The following is a 19,367-nucleotide window of genomic DNA, read 5'->3' as shown; positions in this document are numbered from 1 at the left end:
TCATCAGCGGCGACACATTCCTCCTTCCCACTTGTTTACGAGGCCGAGACAAAAGAGCTCCTCTGCCCTGCGCTGCATCTCCATCACGGACACGGCTCCCGCCCGTGCCCACGCACACGCACGGACACGCAGCCCTGGGTGCGGGCCCCGACGCTGCCAGCGCTTGTGCCACACACACACACACACACACACCGGCTTTCCCCGGCGCAGCGGGCACCAGGAGGAGTTTTAATCCCCTTTTGGCCGCGACCCCGATTCCGGGCCTGGCCCCCTCTTCGGACCCGTCCGCAACCCACACGTGTCGGTGCGGTGGCACCGCTCACGGCGGCGGCTGTACCCGTGGCTCTCCCCCGCGCCAAGCTCCGCCGCCGCTCGGTGGGAGCCGAGCCGTGCCGTGCCCCCCCGGCCCCAGCCCGGGCGTTTGGCCGCAGGTGGCCCTGGGCGCATCCCGGACCCGAGCTGGCTTCCCGGAAAAGCGGCCGGATTGTTGGGAACGCGCGGGGAAGCGGGACGGCCGGAGAGGTTTAGCTGGGGTGCGCCGTCCCCACGCCACCTCGCCCCCCGACGAGCCAGGTCCCCCACTTTCCCCCTTTATTGCCCCCTCCCCGAGAGAGCTCGGACTGGGGAACCCACGCTGCCAGAGGGGACCCTCCGGGAGAGCTCCGGGGCCGCAGCGCTGCTCCCCAGGTGATCCACGCGGCAAAGTCCGCAGCCCTGCGAGCCGGGCGCTGGCATAAAGGTGGCAAGACCTCATTATCATACAGCTGAGGGTTTATCTCCCCCCCACCCCCCCCTCCGGCCTCCCATCCATTTAACAAGCTGAAATAAAAAGCCACATGAAAGGCCGCCTCTGTGCTTGGCTTTAATGAGGGACACGCGACCCAACAATGAGCGCCCGCTGCAATCAGGCCAAAGGCTTTGCTGGCACACGCCAGACCGCAGCCCGGCACCGGCCACTGCCAAGCAGCTTGACACGGCCCGCGGGCCCTGCTTGCCTGCCAGCGCCCCCTCCCCTCCCCCACCCCCCCACCCCCCACCCCCCCCGCCCCTTGCCCCTGTTTCTGGGGGCCGGGGCAGCAGCAGGAAAGCCGGGCTCCGTCCCCGGCCACCTCGCTTCCGCGCTCGTTTGCCACCGGCTTCAGAAGGGCGACCGTGCTCCCGCGGATGCCCGTCCCCCTGCCAACCATACATCACCTGCCCCCCCCCATCCTCCTCCGGCGTGTCCCGGAGCACGATTAGGGATAACGGCGGGGCCTGCCCCCCCCCCCCCTCCCCTCCGCAACCCCCCCCCGGGCAGGGCGCTGTGCCCCGGAGCGGCGGCGGGGCCGTCCCGGGTGCCCGCCCGTCGGGCCAGAGCCGTTTTACTTTTGCTTTCGGGCCAGGGCCAGGGCCAGCCCCCGGCGGGCAGGGCAGGTCCTGCCGCGGGCCCCGGAGAGCCGCACGGCCATCCCGGGGGGCGAGGGGCGAGCGAACGCACTAACAAGCGTGTTTTTGACACATTTCATCTTCTATTGTTCAGCCGCCGCGGAAAGCTGCTCTGCGGAGGGGCGTCTGATTTTCGAGGGAACTCTCCCAGTAAATATCTCAACAGATGCTGGGCTTGCTGGTAATCAGCTCGGCTCCTCGGCGGGCAGCGCGGCAGCGGCGGCAGCGGCAGGGTATTAATTCGGGATATGAGGGCTCTCCGCAACATTTGGTTCTTTTTTTCCAGAAAGGAAAGATGGAAAAGGGGAGGGCTCGCCCGGGAGGCTGACTGACAGTTTACATAATGAGCTGGTGAGGATGCGAGGCAACTATATAAACAGCTCGGAGCGGAGCAAGTTTCCCATTGACTGCGCGCCGCCAGCCCCGGCGAAAGGAGGAGCGGTCCCGCACAAGCACCCACCCCCCCCTCCCCCCGCTTCGCGCCCCTCGCCGAGCCCACCCGGCTCCGGAGTTTATAAAGGCGACGGCAGCGATCGGAGGTCGGCGGCCGGCTGCAGGATTAATTCCCAGAAGGGGGACGGATCGCCACCTGGATTTTACCTTCCGATTTCTGCTGGTGCCCGGGGAGTATTTGGAAGAGCAGGTTGCTCCAGGGGAGCCACCGCGACGCCTGTCTTTCGCCCTCGCACGCGAAGCGCTCGCTTGGACCATTTGAGGAATACAGAAGGAAAACTAAACGCACTAAGAACTGGAAGCTTGAATAACACAAGGATGACAGCCTGGCGCACCTTTGGCTTGACGTTTCTGTTAATGATTTTGCAGCAGGTAATGGCACATGGCAAAAAAAAAAAAAAAAAAAAGGGTTCGCGAAATGTAAAGTGGGTGATGGCAGCAAGTTTGCATGGCAAAGCCGGGGTAAGGTGTGATTGGGCTGTTTTGTGTGTCTCCCCTTTGTGCAGAGGGTGTCCGGCTCTGGCGTCTTCCAGCTGGAGCTGCACGAATTCGTGAACAGCCACGGGTCCCTGGCCAGCGGGAAGCCCTGCTCCCCCCACTGCAGGACCTTCTTTCGCGTGTGCTTGAAGCATTTTCAGGCAGTGGTCTCCCCGGGCTCCTGCACTTTCGGCAGCATCATCACCCCGGTTCTAGGAATAAACACCTTCAGCATCAAGGATACGGAGAGATTTGACAGCCCCATTAAGTTGCCCTTTAACTTCACGTGGCCGGTGAGATTCCGCTTTAAAGCCGCTGGCGGCGGAGGGGCGGGAGGGCGGCGGGGCAGGCGGGCGGCAGCGCGCTCTAGCCCCAGGGTAAACAAACTGCCTGCGCCTTCAGACTTACGGGCAGAACTTCCTTTAAATGGGGGGGGGGGGGGGGGGAGGCAAAAAAAGAGGGGGGAAGGTTATAAAGGGGGAGAAGGAAAAGAAGGGGGAGAAGGTAATGAGGGGGGTAAAGGCAAAAAAAGGGGGGGAAGGCAAAAAATGAGGAAAAAAGAAAAAAGGCAAAAAAAAAAAAAAAAAAAGGGGGAGGAAAAAAGCTAAAAAGGGAGGGGGAAGCGCGATGAAACAGCGCATCCAGCCCAGAAGCAGTCGGGACACTAAATGTTATTAAGAGAAATAAAAGCGAGGGCGGGGGTGGTGGGACCGGCAGCTTGCGGGAGGGAGCGAGGGAAGCGCGGAGCGGGCCGGGGGGTACCGGGGGGTGCCGGGCTGACGCTGGTTTCTCCCCGCTCCGCAGGGGACCTTCTCGCTAATCATCCAGGCCTGGCACGCGCCCGCTAACTACCTGCCGGAAGGTGACCGCGCGCGCCGGCAGGGGGCGCCCTCGCGACGGGACACCCCCCCCCTTCACCCCTCCCCCCCCAGCCGCGGCGGGGCGGGCTCGGCTGTTTACCCCACAGCTGCGGGGCCGCCTTCTGCCAGCGCCGGCAGCCGGGCCCCCAACGATATCCATCAGGGGCCGCTTTGATTCTGCCCCGGCCCAATCTCCCAACACAATTGCGTTTCCTCCGGGTTATTTTTGGCGTGGGAAAGCGAGGCGGGCTGCGGTGAGAACGCCGGGAGGCTGCCAGCGAGCCCGGCCGCCTTTTCCTGTATTTTACACCTTGCTCGAATTCCGCCCTTTGGAAAGGAATAATGGCTTTGGGATGTTTTTCTGAGCAGAGAGGAAAAGGATATTTCACGGCAGCCCTCGCTTTCAAAGGCCCCTCCGCTGAGCCCCCCTCGGCCCAGGCCAGCACCCCCGCCCCACTGGCCACCTCTGCGCGCGCCCTTGCACCCCCCGCAGACGCACCCTGTACGTGTGTGTGTCCGTACTGCCGGGTTTGGGGGCGGGTTTTGGGTCGGGGGGCGTGTGGGGCAGCGCCCGCTGGCCGCTGACGCGGGGCTGCTCTCCCGCAGGCTCCCGGCCGCCCTCCGAGGACTGGCTCATCAGCCAGATGTCGATCCAGCGGTCGCTGTCAGTGGGCGAGGACTGGTCGCAGGATGTGCAGAGCAGCCCCCAGACCCAGCTACGCTACTCCTACCGGGTGGTCTGCAGCGAGAACTACTATGGCGAAAGCTGCTCCCGCCTCTGCAAGCGCCGCGACGACCGCTTCGGGCACTATGTCTGCGAGGCGGACGGCAGCCTGGCCTGCCTGCCCGGCTGGACCGGCGAGTACTGCACCGAGCGTAAGTGGCCCGCTGGCAAGCGACGGTGGCCCCCCTGGCTCCCCGGGGCCGAACTGGGGCTGCCATGGGCACCAGGCATGCCTGCCAGGCTGACAAGATGCCCCAGCGCGTTGGGGAGAATCACCCGCTTTGGCTCCCTGCAGCCCACATCTGTGCTAACTGGTGTTAGCTCTAGCGTGGGGTAGGGACGGCGCCCGAGAGGCCTTTGAGGAAACACAACCCCCCCCGGGGAGTTGGATGAAGGGACACAGGACCCAAATGCTCATCCCTTGTCCAGTTCCATCAGCTGGCCCGAGCCCGGTTGTATCTGCCTTTGCCATCACTCCTTAAAACAATGCCACAACAAGGCGTTGTGACAGCGCCATAACAAGACGCTGTGCATGGCAGACACCTGGGGCCATGTTTTCCTGCCGACCTTTCTGCTCCCTGCTCTGGAGAGATAAAGTTGCATGCTGAGGACTTTGCCCCCTTTGGCTGCAGCTACTGACGCTGTGCTTCCCTTCTGCGAGCGTTAGCAGCAGAGAGCCAGCTAGCAGAGGAAGGGGTCTGGCCAACGTCCTCAGTCAGCGCTGTCTATGCCAAGTTAAAGCACAAGCAGCTCACCCACCTGAACGCCTCCACTGCTCCTGCCGCCAGAGGAGGGAGGCAGGTGTTGCGGCACAGTAGTGGGAATCCTTCACTGTGGGCTTGGGGTCCCGTTGGATTTTTTTCAGCCTTTCATTAGCACAGGCCAATGTTGCTTCCTCTTGCACCTTTTCTAGCAAGAGCTGCAAGAGTTTGCATTTGTTGTATAAACAGAAACACTAAAGGACGACTGGTCAAATGTTGGCTCTCCTTGTTCACTTCCTCCTGCTCCAGAACTCCTTGTCCCAAGAATGTTTAAAAGAAAGCAAGCTTTGAACGCGCAAAACTCTTTATTCAAAGTACTTTTTTAAAAGCTGACATTTGCCCTTTTAAAAGTGTGTTCTGTAGTGCCATGTGTATTTACCTAAACATTTCTGCTTTTTTATGTTCTCTTTACAGCCATCTGCCTGTCTGGATGTACCGAACAGAATGGATATTGCAACAAGCCTGGAGAGTGCATGTGAGTAGATGGCAATTGCAATCTGAACTTCAGTTAAAACGTCACCTTGTAATAGAAACTTAAGCTCTTTTCCATGTCATTAATGTTTTAATTTGACTTTTCTTTTAGCTGTCGTCCTGGTTGGCAAGGACGCTACTGCGATGAATGCATTCCCCATATAGGCTGCCGCCACGGGACTTGTAAAACACAATGGCAGTGCATATGTGATGAAGGGTGGGGTGGCCTCTTCTGTGATCAAGGTTAGTCCTGAAGGTTGTGCTTGTGGTTGGGACTGGCTAGTCCTCAGTACTGGACTAAGGAATTTGACCCACTGGATCTAGAATTAAATTTCTGCAAGGTACATGTTCATAGGCATCAGTTTGTACTGCTGCTGTCTTAGATACCAAATCTTGTATTTGTAGTAATTTTGTGTGAAAACAAGCAAACCTTTTTGGTAGCTGCAGTTTTTCTCTTGGGGGGAAAAAACCCCACCAAAACAACAACCTGGCTGAGTGTTGAACAGAGAAGTTTTCTGCCCACTCAAGCCAAGTTTAACTTATTCCCTGTACAACTATAACAATTTACTAAACCGTTTCCACAGAGGTAAACACCATAATTTAGGCCTTCCTTATTTTGCATACAAGGAAGTTAACTCATGTGATAAGTCTGGAGCATGAGAGAAAAATCATGTAAGCAAGAATGAAAAGTACAGGTTCCATTTTAAGGTACACCAGACCACTTCCACCTATTCAACCCATTGAATCACTGAACCGTAGCCAGCTGAGCAGTCATGTCCTCAAGGCCGTATATGCACTGCTGGCACTGAGATCATTAAGTGCTCAAAGCAAGCAAAGTGTTTTCAAGGCAGTTACAAGATTAAGATGGCAAAGTTGGAATTGCCCAGGAAAAGCAAAGTTGCAGGGTTTTTTCTGTTTGTGTTCACCTATTAACCAGTTGTATTCTGATTATTCTATGGTATTTATAGAGATAATAAAGATTTTCTACTTATGTCCTGTGAATTTGTGTGCTTAACCTCTATCTCAAATTTAAAGGAAAAAAAACCCAGGACCATCAGGCTTGGCAGAGCATTTAGATAGTTTAAACTACTAACATTCAGAACAAGAGAGCATGGTAAATGAACAATAAAAGATTTCTAGTGTCCGTTCAAATGTCTAAAGCCAAAACATGTTTCCTCCCTGCCTCCCCCGAACATGCCTCGGAGCACACCTTTTAAAGATGGGGCTCACCATTTTAGTACATGACGTGTTGTGCACAAAGCATCTATAGCGCTGTGATGTGTCTTTCAGAGAACGCATGCTTCTGAAGTATGTTCTCCAACTTGGCATCTAAATCCCATTGCAGCTAACGGGTTTAAGCACACAAAAAAGGAAGAGTACACCAAAGCACTAAGAAAGCTAAATTTTTACCAGGTCTTTCAAAATTCAGAGATCACCTATTACAGCTATGGGTATGGAGAAAATACCTAAAACCGATGGTAACCGGAAACATCAGATTATTACAGTTAATAACCTGGATAATCATCTCCAGTATTCCTAGTGACAGCAAAATGAAACGCTTCATTGAAAATTCTGTCTTTTTGTTGACTAAAAGATGGGTTTTGTATGAACGTCTCTTTGCAGCTCTCAAAGAGGTTTTCTTTAACTTGTGGTATCTTTGCAGATCTGAACTACTGCACTCACCACAGACCATGCAAAAACGGAGCGACTTGCATGAACACTGGCCAGGGCAGCTACACGTGTTCGTGCAAACCTGGCTTTACTGGCGTTGACTGCGAACATGAGATCAGCGAGTGTGACAGCAACCCCTGCAGGAATGGCGGCAGTTGCACGGTAAGGGCATTTTAAATGTAAAGGCTTTGTGTGAAGCAAGCCCTGGTATACCTTTTCAGAAATGGTTCTGTGACAACATAATGGGAATTTGATAGTACACAGGCTCATTACTGACGCTCACAACTATCATACTGAACCCTTCCCGAGAGGTGTCAGGGGAGGAAGTCTGTTACAGGAGGAGATGTATCATCTAGATTAGAACTAGTCAACTGATCCTTAGGTTTCTGTGGCAGCCATTATAAGAGCCTGGCAAGAGCCAAGGCTGGTGAGGGAGCAGATCTGTAAAGAATAAGCTTCTCAAACCAAAGTCTGTACAGAAGCATGCACCAAGCCTGTATTTTAATAGCAGGTAAAGAAAACTTCTGCTTTCTGCTATGGGAGTCTAGTGTCAGACAATATGTGGGCAATCAGCTGAAACACTTTCTGTGAAGCAGTGTTCTGCATTTTCAGTTTCCTGCAGTCTAGTGTTTCAGTGTGTTTTCGGATGCACTCAATGATTGATTCTACCTGTTGATAAAGACTGATCGATGTTAGATATCAAATGTAATCCTGATGCATGTTTAGATTAAAGTAATGGTGCAAGACCCTAGCTCCCTTCCTCCAAGGCCTTGGATGCAGAGTACTTGGAAAGAAGAAACAGTTTACTTGTGATCTAAGCGGTGGGACTTAACCATGGCAAAGAAACGTAAGCCCTTGTGAAGAAAAAAAGGGCTCGCAGGCTGAGGATAAATGGCCTGATCACAGCTTTGTAGGCTGACACATGCCAGTCTGCTCTGGAACGACCTCGGGGACCCCATTAGACAGTAATGTTTTTCTCTGGCTGCCTGTAGGCTCCCCATGTCTGCATCTGCTCTGCTTGTGTAGCTGCATGATGACTCCTATGCGCCCAGTCCGGCTGACTCACAGCTATCCCTCTCAGTCCAGCCCACAGTTCTTTACTCTCCCAATGTTGCTTTGCCACATCGGAGCGTGGATGAGAAGGGAGCGAACAGTGCTTGCTGCCAACAAGCCAGCAGCTATCGTTTGGTGCCATCAAGTAACGGTGGCCTAATGTTGTGTTTTGCAGGATATGGAGAATGCTTATCACTGCCTGTGCCCTCCTGGCTACTATGGCACTCACTGCGAGCACAGCGCTTTGACGTGTATAGATTCTCCATGCTTTAACGGCGGCACGTGCTTGGAAAAAGAACAGGGGGCCAGCTACACTTGTGTTTGCCCTTTCGGTTTCACAGGGTCAAACTGTGAAAAAAAAGTAGACAGGTGCACAAGCAACCCGTGTGCAAACGGTGAGTCTTTTTATAAAAAAGTATCTCGTGTCTCTGACTTGTTTGTGCTTTTCAGTGCAGAAGTGATAGAAATCCAATCTGACCTCTACTCTTCCTCTAATACATTAGTCCCTCTCCCCCACTGTATCCTACGTCTACCCTGATTTTAGTCTCTTGCTTGGGGAGAGGGGGGGCTTTCACCAGCATTTTCTATGCAACAGAACAATGTACAAGGTTTGTCGTGTGATGGGGAAGATGCCAAAATCAAGTAAATGAAATTAATTTGATTACACTCTTAGAAGGGGCATAATTTTAAGGCATGGAGGTACAACTAAGTAAACTAGAAGGAACTTTTAGACGTGCAGTTGTTTTGTAAAATAACCTCCCTCTTCTTGAGATAGTGTAAAACGCTAGCCAGGGAGAGGTTTAGGTTTCTGAGTGAAGCGCACTGCAGACTAATATTTTTTTTTTATTATTTTCCTTCTTTTTCCTCAGACGGTAATTGCTTTTACCTTGGTCAGATTCGTGTGTGTCGTTGTCGGGCTGGTTTCTCTGGTCAGAAATGTGAGATAAACATCAATGATTGTGCCAGAAACCCATGTTCCAATGGGGGAACTTGTCACGACCTGATCAATGATTACACCTGCACATGCTTGCCAGGCTACAGTGGCAGGAACTGTGACATCAAAACCCGAGATGAATGTGCTTCTGGGCCATGTGAGAATGGAGGCACATGCTACAGCGGACTTTACAGTGCCAACTTTGTCTGCTACTGTCCTTCTGGCTTCATGGGCAACCGTTGTGAATTGCCAGTTTATTCAGTGCCCGTTACGCTTCCGCCTAAACCAGTCCCCTGGATTGCTATATCCATGGGGGTGGGGCTGGTGGCTTTGCTCATACTGTTCTGCATGATAGCAATGGTCATCAGGCAGATGAGGATGCACCCAGAGCAGGACTTGGAGACAATGAACAACCTCTCTGACTTCCAGAAGGACAATCTCATTCCAGCTTCCCAGCTCAAAAACACCAACAAAAATAAAGACCTTGAAGTGGACTGTGGGCTGGAGAAATCAAACTACAAACCCAAGAATCATAAACTGGACTACAATCTGGTAAAAGACCTGACAAGCAGAGGGACGCAGGAGGATAAATACTACAAAAGTGAAAAGTGTTTAGGAGAAAAGTCTCCCCTCCGACTACACAGGTGAGAATGCGGTCTTCCTTTTTAGTCTTTCTTAAGACCCCTCATCTTCATACCTGTCTAAAAGCAGATGAGAAAATACAGGGCAAGAAAGAAGCCTCAAGCAGATAATATGCAAAACAAGACAGAGCAAAGCCAGGAATCTTCACACTGGAGTATTTGTGTCACAGCCAAGTAGTATCCTTAGCTAAGTCAATTAAACTGAGTGTTCGTGCAGGGTGCTGGTAGTATGGGTACTGTGAAGGGGAATGGGAGAGACTAGGTCTGCGGTGAAAGAAAGAAGTGTCTTTCCTTCCTCAACAGATCTTGGAGGACCAACAGTTAAGGCACATAGGAATTAAAATAACAAGTATTTCACTTGTTAAGAAGGCAAAATATTTTTCAAAAAAAGAAAAGGGCAGGTACTGCCTGGGCTGGTACATGTGCTGTAAGTCTTATCTGGGATCTGCTTGTGGCTGCTACACTGAGGGATCCAAGGAGGACGCTATTAGGTTGGACGTGGCAGAAGCATAGGAGGACAGTAGCTATTCCTTACTTCCACTTCTCTAGCGGGATGTCCTGCCATCATATAGTATGTGTGAAACTTCATCCTCTGCACTTCCCTCCCACACCTCCACGGCTATCTCATTCCATCCCTCCATATTCATGGTAGATTTTGAGTCAGGCTTGTTAGTAGTCAACTAATGTTCTTCTCTCTCTGCCCTGCTTTAGTGAAAAGCCAGAATGTAGGATATCAGCGATATGCTCTCCAAGGGATTCAATGTACCAGTCCGTCTTTGTGATAACAGAAGAAAGGAATGAGTGCATCATAGCCACAGAGGTAAGTACACAGGTGGACAGGCATAAATTCACAAAGTAAAGAGGTAGATTGTCCTTTAGAATTGCATCTGAGAAGGTTACTCTATTTCCAGGGATCCCAATGCTTCCCAGCATTCACTCCCCTCTTCTGTGGCCACACAGACCATAAAGCATGGAAGATAAAGCCATTAGAAGCTCTGATTTTATTAAGCCAAAGATTTTGAGCTTAGATGAGTCAGCAGGGGGTGAAAGCACAGAACATCAGCCCATAAAAATTCAGCACATTGTCGGTTTATTTTCCCTTAAATAGGCAGTCAGCAAAAATTGAAATAATAATCGTTCATAGACCCATTGATGTAAAGCCACAGTTTTTTCCCGTGACCACAATGGATAATCTGTGTTCTGTGGAAAGAGGCAAAGCTATACATTTCCAGCAGAAGATGGAAGGTAGCTGAATGTGTTAGTGCATAGGCATAACAGTATTTACGAAGTCTGTAGTAAGGTATTTTCCAGCCTCTTGGTGTTTAAGTTCCAGCTATATCTTCTCTAACAGAATTTAATGCTATTATTGGTAAACACATCTAGATTTTGATGTGACACTGAAAAGTCAGAAGACAGATATGTGAAAAAGGAAGGGCCTAGCACTGAACTTTGAAGGCTTTAAAAAGCAGCTGTTGAGGAACCAACCAGTTCCTGAAGAATTACTGACCCTTTGGAGCAGAATGGAAGTTAAAGGCAGTTTGATATTAGCCCATACCCACCTTCTTCAGGGTAGCCATCTCTGGGACTTGTTTCAGCCTCCAGGAAAGAGAAGCTTGCTGTGGCATATAGCAGCAATCTGTGAAGTCAGATCTGCACGGTTCTGTCTCCCTTGCCAGGGTGGATGTCAGATTTCCTCTTGAAGGCGAGCTGGAACACAAGCCAACCAGTAATATTAAAAGTTTAAGACTAAGCGAAAGGATTTTCAAATACACAAATGACAGCTAGATGCTTCATTCCCATTAACTGACCTAAATGCTGTGTCTTCCTTTGAAGATCTCTCTGATCAAAGCTAGACTCCCACACTTACATCGGTCATCTCCAGAAGCATTTTTATTTTCAGAATGACAGCCGTTGAAACATCTCACTGCATCATTCAAGCTTAATGCTTCTGACACAAGCTATTTACCTATACCATATGCTTTTTACAGAGACCTAATGTTAAGCACCCAGACTTGCAAGCATTCTTCCCCTCAGTCCAGGCAGAGGGGGCTGCTCATCATACAGATGACTCTTTTTGCTGGTGATCCTTTGTCTCTGGACCCAGTAAAAACACTGAGCATGATAGTTAAACTGCAGTAATGTCTGGCTTAAATTGCTTTGGTTTAAATTACATACCTGAATTACAATTTGTTAGTGCTGCAGTATTCTGTACACTGTCCTTCCTTCTCATTCCTGGTATTATTTTATATCCTGACAGGTATAAGACTGAAGATCAGCCCATTTGCACCTCAGATTTGGTAATGCCAGTAGATGGACGTTCCTGCTGCATTGTTTACAATTCAGAACTGGATTGGACTGTTTTTAATTACATGCAACTTGCTGCTCTCAGGCGGAGGATGGAACTGGGTGAACTGGACAGACTGTGAATTTACTGAAAGATGCAATACACCTTTTTGTTCTTACTGCCCTTGTTTGAAGTTTGATACCAGGAATCTCATTGGCTATAGAAGAGGGGAGGCAGAGGGAAGAGAGAGGGGGTTGAAGTGTTGTTGTTTTAATTTGTTTTTAAAAGATACTGAGGCCAGCTCCTCATGGACAGACCCCTGGCTTTCCAGAACTCTGGTTATGGGAGGTGCCAGTAGATGAGGAGGCACTTAACTATCACAGATGTTGCCACGGAAGGTGTGAAGACACATTGCTATGCAGATAATGGATACAGTATAAACGAGGTCTCCATTTTTTTCTGGGTTTAAAAGTGCCTAAAATGTGTCAAGAGAACCTAACAAGCCCAAACAGAGACTTGACTGCTCTTTTGCAGTTCCCTGAACAGTATTGGGTAGGGGTGGTGGATACTTCCTGCTACACATCTATTTGCGTCTCCTCTCTCCTGCTGCGTGTACTGGAGACTGTAAGGGGCGAGAGGAGGAAGGAAAGAGGAATATCAAATTTACCTGTCATCTCATTGGGTGATGCTTTGGAGAACTGATTGACCCAAGCCACAGTATGGGACAGGATTTTTGTGGATTTAAACATTTGAGAAGGAAAAGTTGTGATAAGGAATGTGTACTGCCTCTTTCCCATCAATAAGGATGAGGCGTGATCCCAGCTCTATTTAAAGCCTTAGAAATGCGTTTAAAATCAATCAGCTCCTAGAACCTCTTTATGTGCTGAGCTGTCTCAGCTGTTTTCATGCCCTTTGCACTACCAGTGATTGTGAATAGACGTTACTTTTTTCTTCTCCTTCCTCATTCTCTTCCCCCCTGCCTTATTTTGACACAAATTCGGGGGTTTATGTCATGTTTCTGAATTAGGTGCCACCTTCTACAGTGAATAGTCTCAAAATTGCAGCTGTTACATTCTGAAGGAGAAGCAGCAGTGTGACACACACCACCACCCCCCATTGCTCCAGCTGGTTGTGAAGCTCCAACTCCTGTCCTTCATCTTGGTTCCAGATGCCCAACAGTGAAGCACCCACTGACATGCCCTCTGCCAAGACAGGAGGAGGTTAGAGTTAGAAAGTTCTAGGCTCATCCTGTTTCACTCATACGCACCCACTGATACACGGAAAAGGGGAAGCCTGCCCCTGGAAACCAGAGGCGTGCAGAAGCTCTTTTCTTATATACATACAGCAACAACACCGGCCACTCCAGTGGAAAGTGCTGCAATAACTGATGAGATGAGACTGTAAGGTGGGGCAGAATGAGGAGGGAGGAAACAAGATCTCTTCCAAGAAACCTGGACTGTGCTCTCTCTCAGACAGCAATATTCCTGCCCTTGTAAATCCTGTTGTCGGACTAGCCCATCTACTGCCTTGAACTGTGCAGACAAGACCCCTTCGTAATGTCCACTACTGACCTTCTGCTCTGACCACATAGGACCATTTTGAAGATGACCTTCAGAAATCAATAATATGGGTTTTAGTTTGTCTGTTTGTAGTTTATTTTAAAGACTAGTATTTCAGTAATTTAAAAAAAATCAGAAGCACTGAACTTTCTACGTTTTATAACATTATTTTGTATATAATGTATATTTATAATCAAAACAGAAGTGTAAATATGTTTATTACTTCTCATGTAATGTTTTTAATGTGATGACAAAGTTTGAATTTTATTTTTTTTTTCAAGCAATGAAAATACTTTCCTGCTATTATGAAGTTTATTGTGGTTTGTCCTTTTACACTTCAGGTCCCATGATTCTGCGACAGCCAAGGTTACTTGAAGCCCCAGAAGTAAGCTCATCTGCCTGCTCCCTGCAGTCAGTCCTACATTTACATTTTGCACACCAACTGCTGTCCCCTGCTTTTTATAAGATGGTTATACCGTTGACTGATGTCAACAAAGATTTTCAGCTGAATGGCATTCATCTGACAGAAAAGTTATACATATTTATCTTGTGATACATTATATAACGTTTAAATTATTTATATATATATATACATACATACACACACATATTTTCTCTTGCTACGGAGTGGGACTGAACTGTCAGGAAAGTTTTTATTAATGCTTCACTCTTCCTTTTCCATGACAACTTGTGGCATGGAAGATAGAGGTTTAATACCATTTCAGAGTGGTTTAATAAATGTGCTGGCTTGGGGGTTCACTGACAGTACAAGATAAAATTACTATTTTTTTAATCCCATTGCTTTAAATACTTTCAGTAAGACCCAAATCTTGCCCACAGGTTACTCTTGTGCAGCATCTACACTTGCAGGACTGTATCCTGGTTTGTTTGATTGCAATGGGTGAGATTTGTCTTTCACTTGTGGGATTAAGGGGAGTTTCAGACTTTCTCCCCCCCGAGTTCCCTATGCTGCACCAGCAGCTGTGTCCTCCCAGGACATCACAAAGTCATTATCCTCCACAGCCCTTTTGGAGGACATTTCCGCAAAAAAGTGTAAAAAGCACACTTGTACAAAACACTCCCAGCAGGTTTAGTAGCCTTTGAAGCACGTACATTACAGACAATGAAATCTCTCGCTAGATCCGCTAGGTGTAATACAGCCAACATCTGAATGCACAAAAGCAAAACCTGTAAGAACAGGAAACCACTGCTGCTCTATTTTAAAACCAGACATTTTTGTTGTTGTTGTTGACAAATTGCCAAAAAAGCATCTTGGTGTTGGATGCCTTTCCCATCTTTCCCCAAAATAAAATCTAACCAAAATTTGCTAGTTTTTTTAAAAAAGACAAAACAAGCCCCCCCACCTTGCGGCATTAAAAAAGCACCATAACATATTACTTTCACTTTGTCATTAAAATACAGCAAATAATGGTTTATAAGGGTCCTTCTGAGCGTATTATTAAGGTTACATAAATAGTATTTACTTCGGATGGTTTTGTTTCTCCCTCTTCAGTTCTTTTCTTAGTGAAATTAACTTTCAAAGCCCAGCCAATTTCCCCAGCTACCATAAAAATAAATTTAAGATGAAACTCAGCAATAAAAAGCCACCTCCCCCTCCCCAAACATTCACCCTGTAGAGCAAATTATGAAAAACAAGCCATTGACAAAAAGCCGAGCAGATGCTCCCTGCTTGCAGTCCTTCCTCGGCAATGTGAAATAAACCCAACAGATGCCTCTCTTAATTGAGCACATGGATTACATACACACATGCACTCTGTCCTGCTTAAAACAAAACACACACAAAAATCAAACAGGAAAATAGCCAGAGAAGTCTTCCCAAAGCCTAGGCTAGCAGGAATGCTAAGACCAAAAAAGACTGGGCTCTTCCTGTTCGAAACAAGACAGGAAACTGTATCCATAGACAGAAGGGAGTTGAAATCCATTAAAACCCGTGGACCTGATTATGTAGATCCCACAGGGTAAAGCAGGTACAACACATGCCTTTGTGTATCCACACAGGAGAGAGGAAAGAAAAAAAAGCATCAGCTTACAAGGAAATCTGTGAATATTTACTGGAGGCAGTACTGCACTATGCAGCTACCAGAATAGATCATAGATCCTACACAGGAAAAACAGGAGCGGTGCCTGCTTCCACGCAGGAGGAGATGGAAAGCATATGTGAATCTGTGCACGTGTGCACATCCCCAAGTCCTTGCCAAAGAAACTACAAACAAATTAGCTGAACACATAATATAACCTGAATTTAACCCACACCTTTGGCAAAGATTTCCTTGCCAAGGGCTGCTGTGCCCTGACTGCTCACCAGCCAGCCCCCACCCAGGTGACTGCATCTCCGAGCCACTGTAGGAACTCACTAGGAGGAGCTCTGGGAGCCTTCGGGGCTGTAAAGACTCAACCTGAATTTCAAAGATTCCTCTAGAGGACTACAGATGATGCCAGGACTGTAAATGTACCAATAAATAATGCTTTTTCTCTCAAGAAGCTTACAGATTTCTCAGACCCGACTGTATGAACTAAATTCAGTGTAATTTGCACCAGCTATGGCAAGATTATGGGTTTGGCTCAAGGACTGCCCTGAGACTTGGCTTTCAGTTTCAAAAGACTGCACAATCTCACTTAAAAGCGGTGTTACAAAACAACAATTTTAAGAATGGACTCCCGACTCTGAGAAATAGTTTGGTGTTTGCTTGTATTAGCACCTGATAGAAACTATTTCACAGCCATGCAGAGCCCTTCAGTTTAAACAATTTCGGAGCTGGATTGAACAAGTGGGGTGCTGCTCTGTGCAGCGCTTCACGTGAGTTGTTCCATGTTCAGCTTTGGCTCCAGACTTTCATCATTTACCTCTTTAAACAGCCCGCTGATCAAGGGAAACAGATGCTGGGATATACCCGTAACTACAGCACCCACTGGTGCTGAGACAACATGCAGCAGGACTGTGCTGATGCGAACACGGCACAGGGCACGGAGTTCAGTGAAGTTAGTGTAGATGAGGCATGCTTGCAGAAATTTGAAATGGCATGCCTAAAATGGGATAAGAGGCAGAATGCATTTTATTATGCACGATCCTTGTCCAGCAACAGCTCTCAGCCTAGGAAATGCTGCTGAGAAAGCCTAAATTAGTTATTGTGCAGTTGCAACCATCTAGTCCGACAGATGAAACCATCTCTGTAAAAACGCATTTCATGTGTTTTCATTGATCCTCAGTCTTTTTTCAGTTCATGCTAAAACAAGAAAGGTGCAGCAGGTCACTAAAACCCCTGTACTATAGTGGCTTAAATGACAGTTCAGTTTCTGTGTTTGCCTGTCATTCCCTTATCTCACACACCAGATCCATAAATACATATTGATTTTACCCAGCAGATATGACACTCCCAGCACATTTTGCTCACAATCCAAACTCTGGTTGTGGAGAACCATAACTCAGTGGCCCTCTGCCATGCTTCACTATTTTCATAACTTAAATTTTACAGCCTCTCTGGAGAGTCTACATCAAGACTTCCCCCTTTCTACCCTCTCTCTGTTTAAGTTCTGCCAGCTTAGCTCCCAGAGCTCGCAGGTAGTGACCTTGCTGCCGGTGACACCCAAAGCAGCGAGATGTCTCCTTGATCACTCTTGCACCTGCTCTAACCCTGCCTACTCTGCTCTCAGATCTCCTCTGGGAAACAGCATGACTCAGCACCATAAAATTACCCTTTCTCTTTCTCCTCCCTCTGCTGGTCTTACCACCACCACCCTCCTCGCTCCTCTTCCCCTGGGAGGCTTTGGAGTGTACTTCTGCAGCACAGTGGTCTGTCACACTGCAGGGTTAGGACAGAACTCTGACTCACCAGATGACTGTCTGCACAGAGCAGTTTCAGGTGCTAGAGCAATTGTTCCATGCACAGCACTTGATCTGGGAGGCCTTTGTCCCTTCCCTTTTAAACCTTGGTGGCAGACTGTCACCTTTCCCAGAGGTGCTCCCTTCCCCACAGGTAGTAGAGCTGTTCAGTCCAAGGAGCTGCTCAGCTCCTGGTAGCTGCAAGGGGGAAAAGGCACAATGCTGATCTGCTCACAAGGCTCATCCAGCAGTCACTACCACCCAGAGGTCTTCACTGCCTTCCAGCAATCCTCCACACAGTCCCCAAGGGACTCAGTGGTGACAGGCTCCATGCAACTCTCCACACTGTGGGACTGCACCCCTAGGCAGGAAGAAGACCAGGTAAAGTTTAAAAGCGCAGGACTTGGAGTGGACTGGAAAATGACTTCTGTTCCCTGAGTCTCTGTCTCATTGTCCTCCCCTCTGATAGGGTCACTCAGGCTTCCAACTGGCATGTGTTGTGAGAGGGGAGACCTGACAGCTAAGTCAAATAGAGTACTCCACGCCTGGAGATAGCATAACCCTGGATGTTACATCACCTGCATAACACAGATGATCCCCCAATTACTTAATCTCTTCCTCAGAGTGTAGGACAGTGAAGGACTGGTCTCCCACACAGGTAGCAGTGTAGTATGTAACTACCAGAGAAGGGCTTAATCCTTCTTCATTCCCTCTACCAGCATCGTGTCTTTCCTCCTGCCAGCCAAGATGGAGAGAGTACTCAGAGTCCATCTATCCCTGCAGCCAACCCACCCTGCAGGCTGCTCTGTGCGGAGACCAGGTTGATCCCAGGAAGAGTCCCAAGGTACAAAACAGCACCTTGATCATAGTCATGTTTTGCAAATACACAGATAAATGAGAACATGCAGTTTGAGGAGAGGCTGTTTGGTGATAACGTCTTTTAATCTGTCTTTATGACTTGTTGAGCTGTGGCAGGCTTCACAATGGTTTTGTTGATTATATTTTTTCAGTAACTGCCTAGAAGGTCACAGAGGCACCATGTTTGTTTTTATAAATTTAATTAAACCAACTTATATTTAACATCCAAACTGATCGGCTGAGAGTTAGGTTTATAGCTGGAGAGGCCACCACCAGTCAGAACAGGATTTAACTGTTCCTAGCACCATCCAGGAGCTCTGACGATCCCTGTACTTGGGCAGACAGCTCCCATAACTGTTTGTGAGCAGGGTCGAAATTCCTGATGCAGATATGAACCACTGTGCATTTGCAATTACTTTTCTTTGAACACCGTTTAATATTGCCAAAGCATTTTTTGTTCCTGCCCATAAAGTCATTTGTTCTTTGGAAGATTGACAATCTGAACAAAATGTATTTTTTGGGGAAAAACCCACACAGGATAAAAGCGTGATTATTACAAAAGAAATGGCCCTGCTCTAATCCCCTCTTTCAATTCAGGCCACCAGGTCCTGGTGTTAGCTTCTTCATCAATAGCTTCTCCTCCTCTCATGTCTTTGAGCACAGAGGCTCATGTAAAGAGCACAGAGGCTCTTTTCTTCCTCTAGACCCCCTCCCTTCATGACAATTACACCCATTTTCACTTTATTAATGGTATTTACACTTGTCATAAGTTGTTTAGGAGGAGGTTTTTGAAGTTCTCCAAAACTCTAGATACAATGCATGGCCAGGTTTCTGGAGATAGAGTTCACTTACATCCCAGGAACAGGTAGAAATGTCCATGTGCTTGTAAGTATTAAAAGCTCCTTTTTCATGGAGACAGCATGGTTAAGAAGCCCTTACATCAGATTCACATATTTTCACATACGGGTTCTGGCCGTTGCTCTGCAATCTGCTCTCAGTCATCTCCAGCAGCTGCAGGTTCATCTCACCTCACCACAGCCATCCAAGCGTGAAGCGTCTAGTTTAAGCCAACCATGGGGCTTATCTAGGGTTCACGGAGAAAGGTAAACCCTTCCAGCATCCTCCCCTGGGGAGGCATCTGAAATAACTGGGAGCAAAGGCTGACTCTTGGAAGGGTCAACACCATTAACTGAAACCTGACAACTACTTTTAAGACAGTTCAGGCTGTGCAACAGGCATCCTTAGGCATGAATTTGAGGAGCAGGCAATGCTTCTCTGAAGGGAGCCAGATGTGGACGTTTAACACTTACATGTCCTTGAGAAAGCCTTTCAATGGCTGCCCATTTCCCTCTCCT

The 19,367-nt window shown here is 48.5% G+C and overlaps 1 protein-coding gene across 1 annotated transcript; it reads left to right on the top strand.

Moving 5' to 3' along the window:
• Positions 1 to 1,336: 1,336 nt before the first annotated feature.
• Positions 1,337 to 13,616, top strand: DLL4 (delta like canonical Notch ligand 4). Its single transcript, XM_080394824.1, has 12 exons — positions 1,337 to 1,575; positions 1,712 to 2,250; positions 2,385 to 2,648; positions 3,160 to 3,217; positions 3,822 to 4,091; positions 5,115 to 5,175; positions 5,284 to 5,414; positions 6,835 to 7,004; positions 8,071 to 8,290; positions 8,765 to 9,473; positions 10,182 to 10,290; positions 11,728 to 13,616. Exons 2-12 carry the CDS (start codon positions 1,783 to 1,785, stop codon positions 11,731 to 11,733), a joined length of 2,466 nt encoding a protein of 821 aa, XP_080250950.1. The 5' UTR covers positions 1,337 to 1,575; positions 1,712 to 1,782; the 3' UTR covers positions 11,734 to 13,616.
• Positions 13,617 to 19,367: the final 5,751 nt, after the last annotated feature.

Source organism: Falco punctatus (genome assembly GCF_963210335.1).
Source record: "Falco punctatus genome assembly, chromosome: 7".
NCBI lineage: Eukaryota > Metazoa > Chordata > Aves > Falconiformes > Falconidae > Falco > Falco punctatus.
Note: the sequence above shows the minus strand (reverse complement) of the source record. Positions and strands in the feature narration are given on the sequence as shown.

Excerpts from the sequence above, each read along its gene's own strand:
- DLL4 (XM_080394824.1), top strand. The coding sequence starts at position 1,783 with ATGCGAGGCAACTATATAAACAGCTCGGAGCGGAGCAAGTTTCCCATT. Across the intron at positions 3,218-3,821 it reads CGCTAACTACCTGCCGGAAG|GCTCCCGGCCGCCCTCCGAG; the intron begins GTGACCGCGCGC and ends GCTCTCCCGCAG. Across the intron at positions 7,005-8,070 it reads GGAATGGCGGCAGTTGCACG|GATATGGAGAATGCTTATCA; the intron begins GTAAGGGCATTT and ends TGTGTTTTGCAG.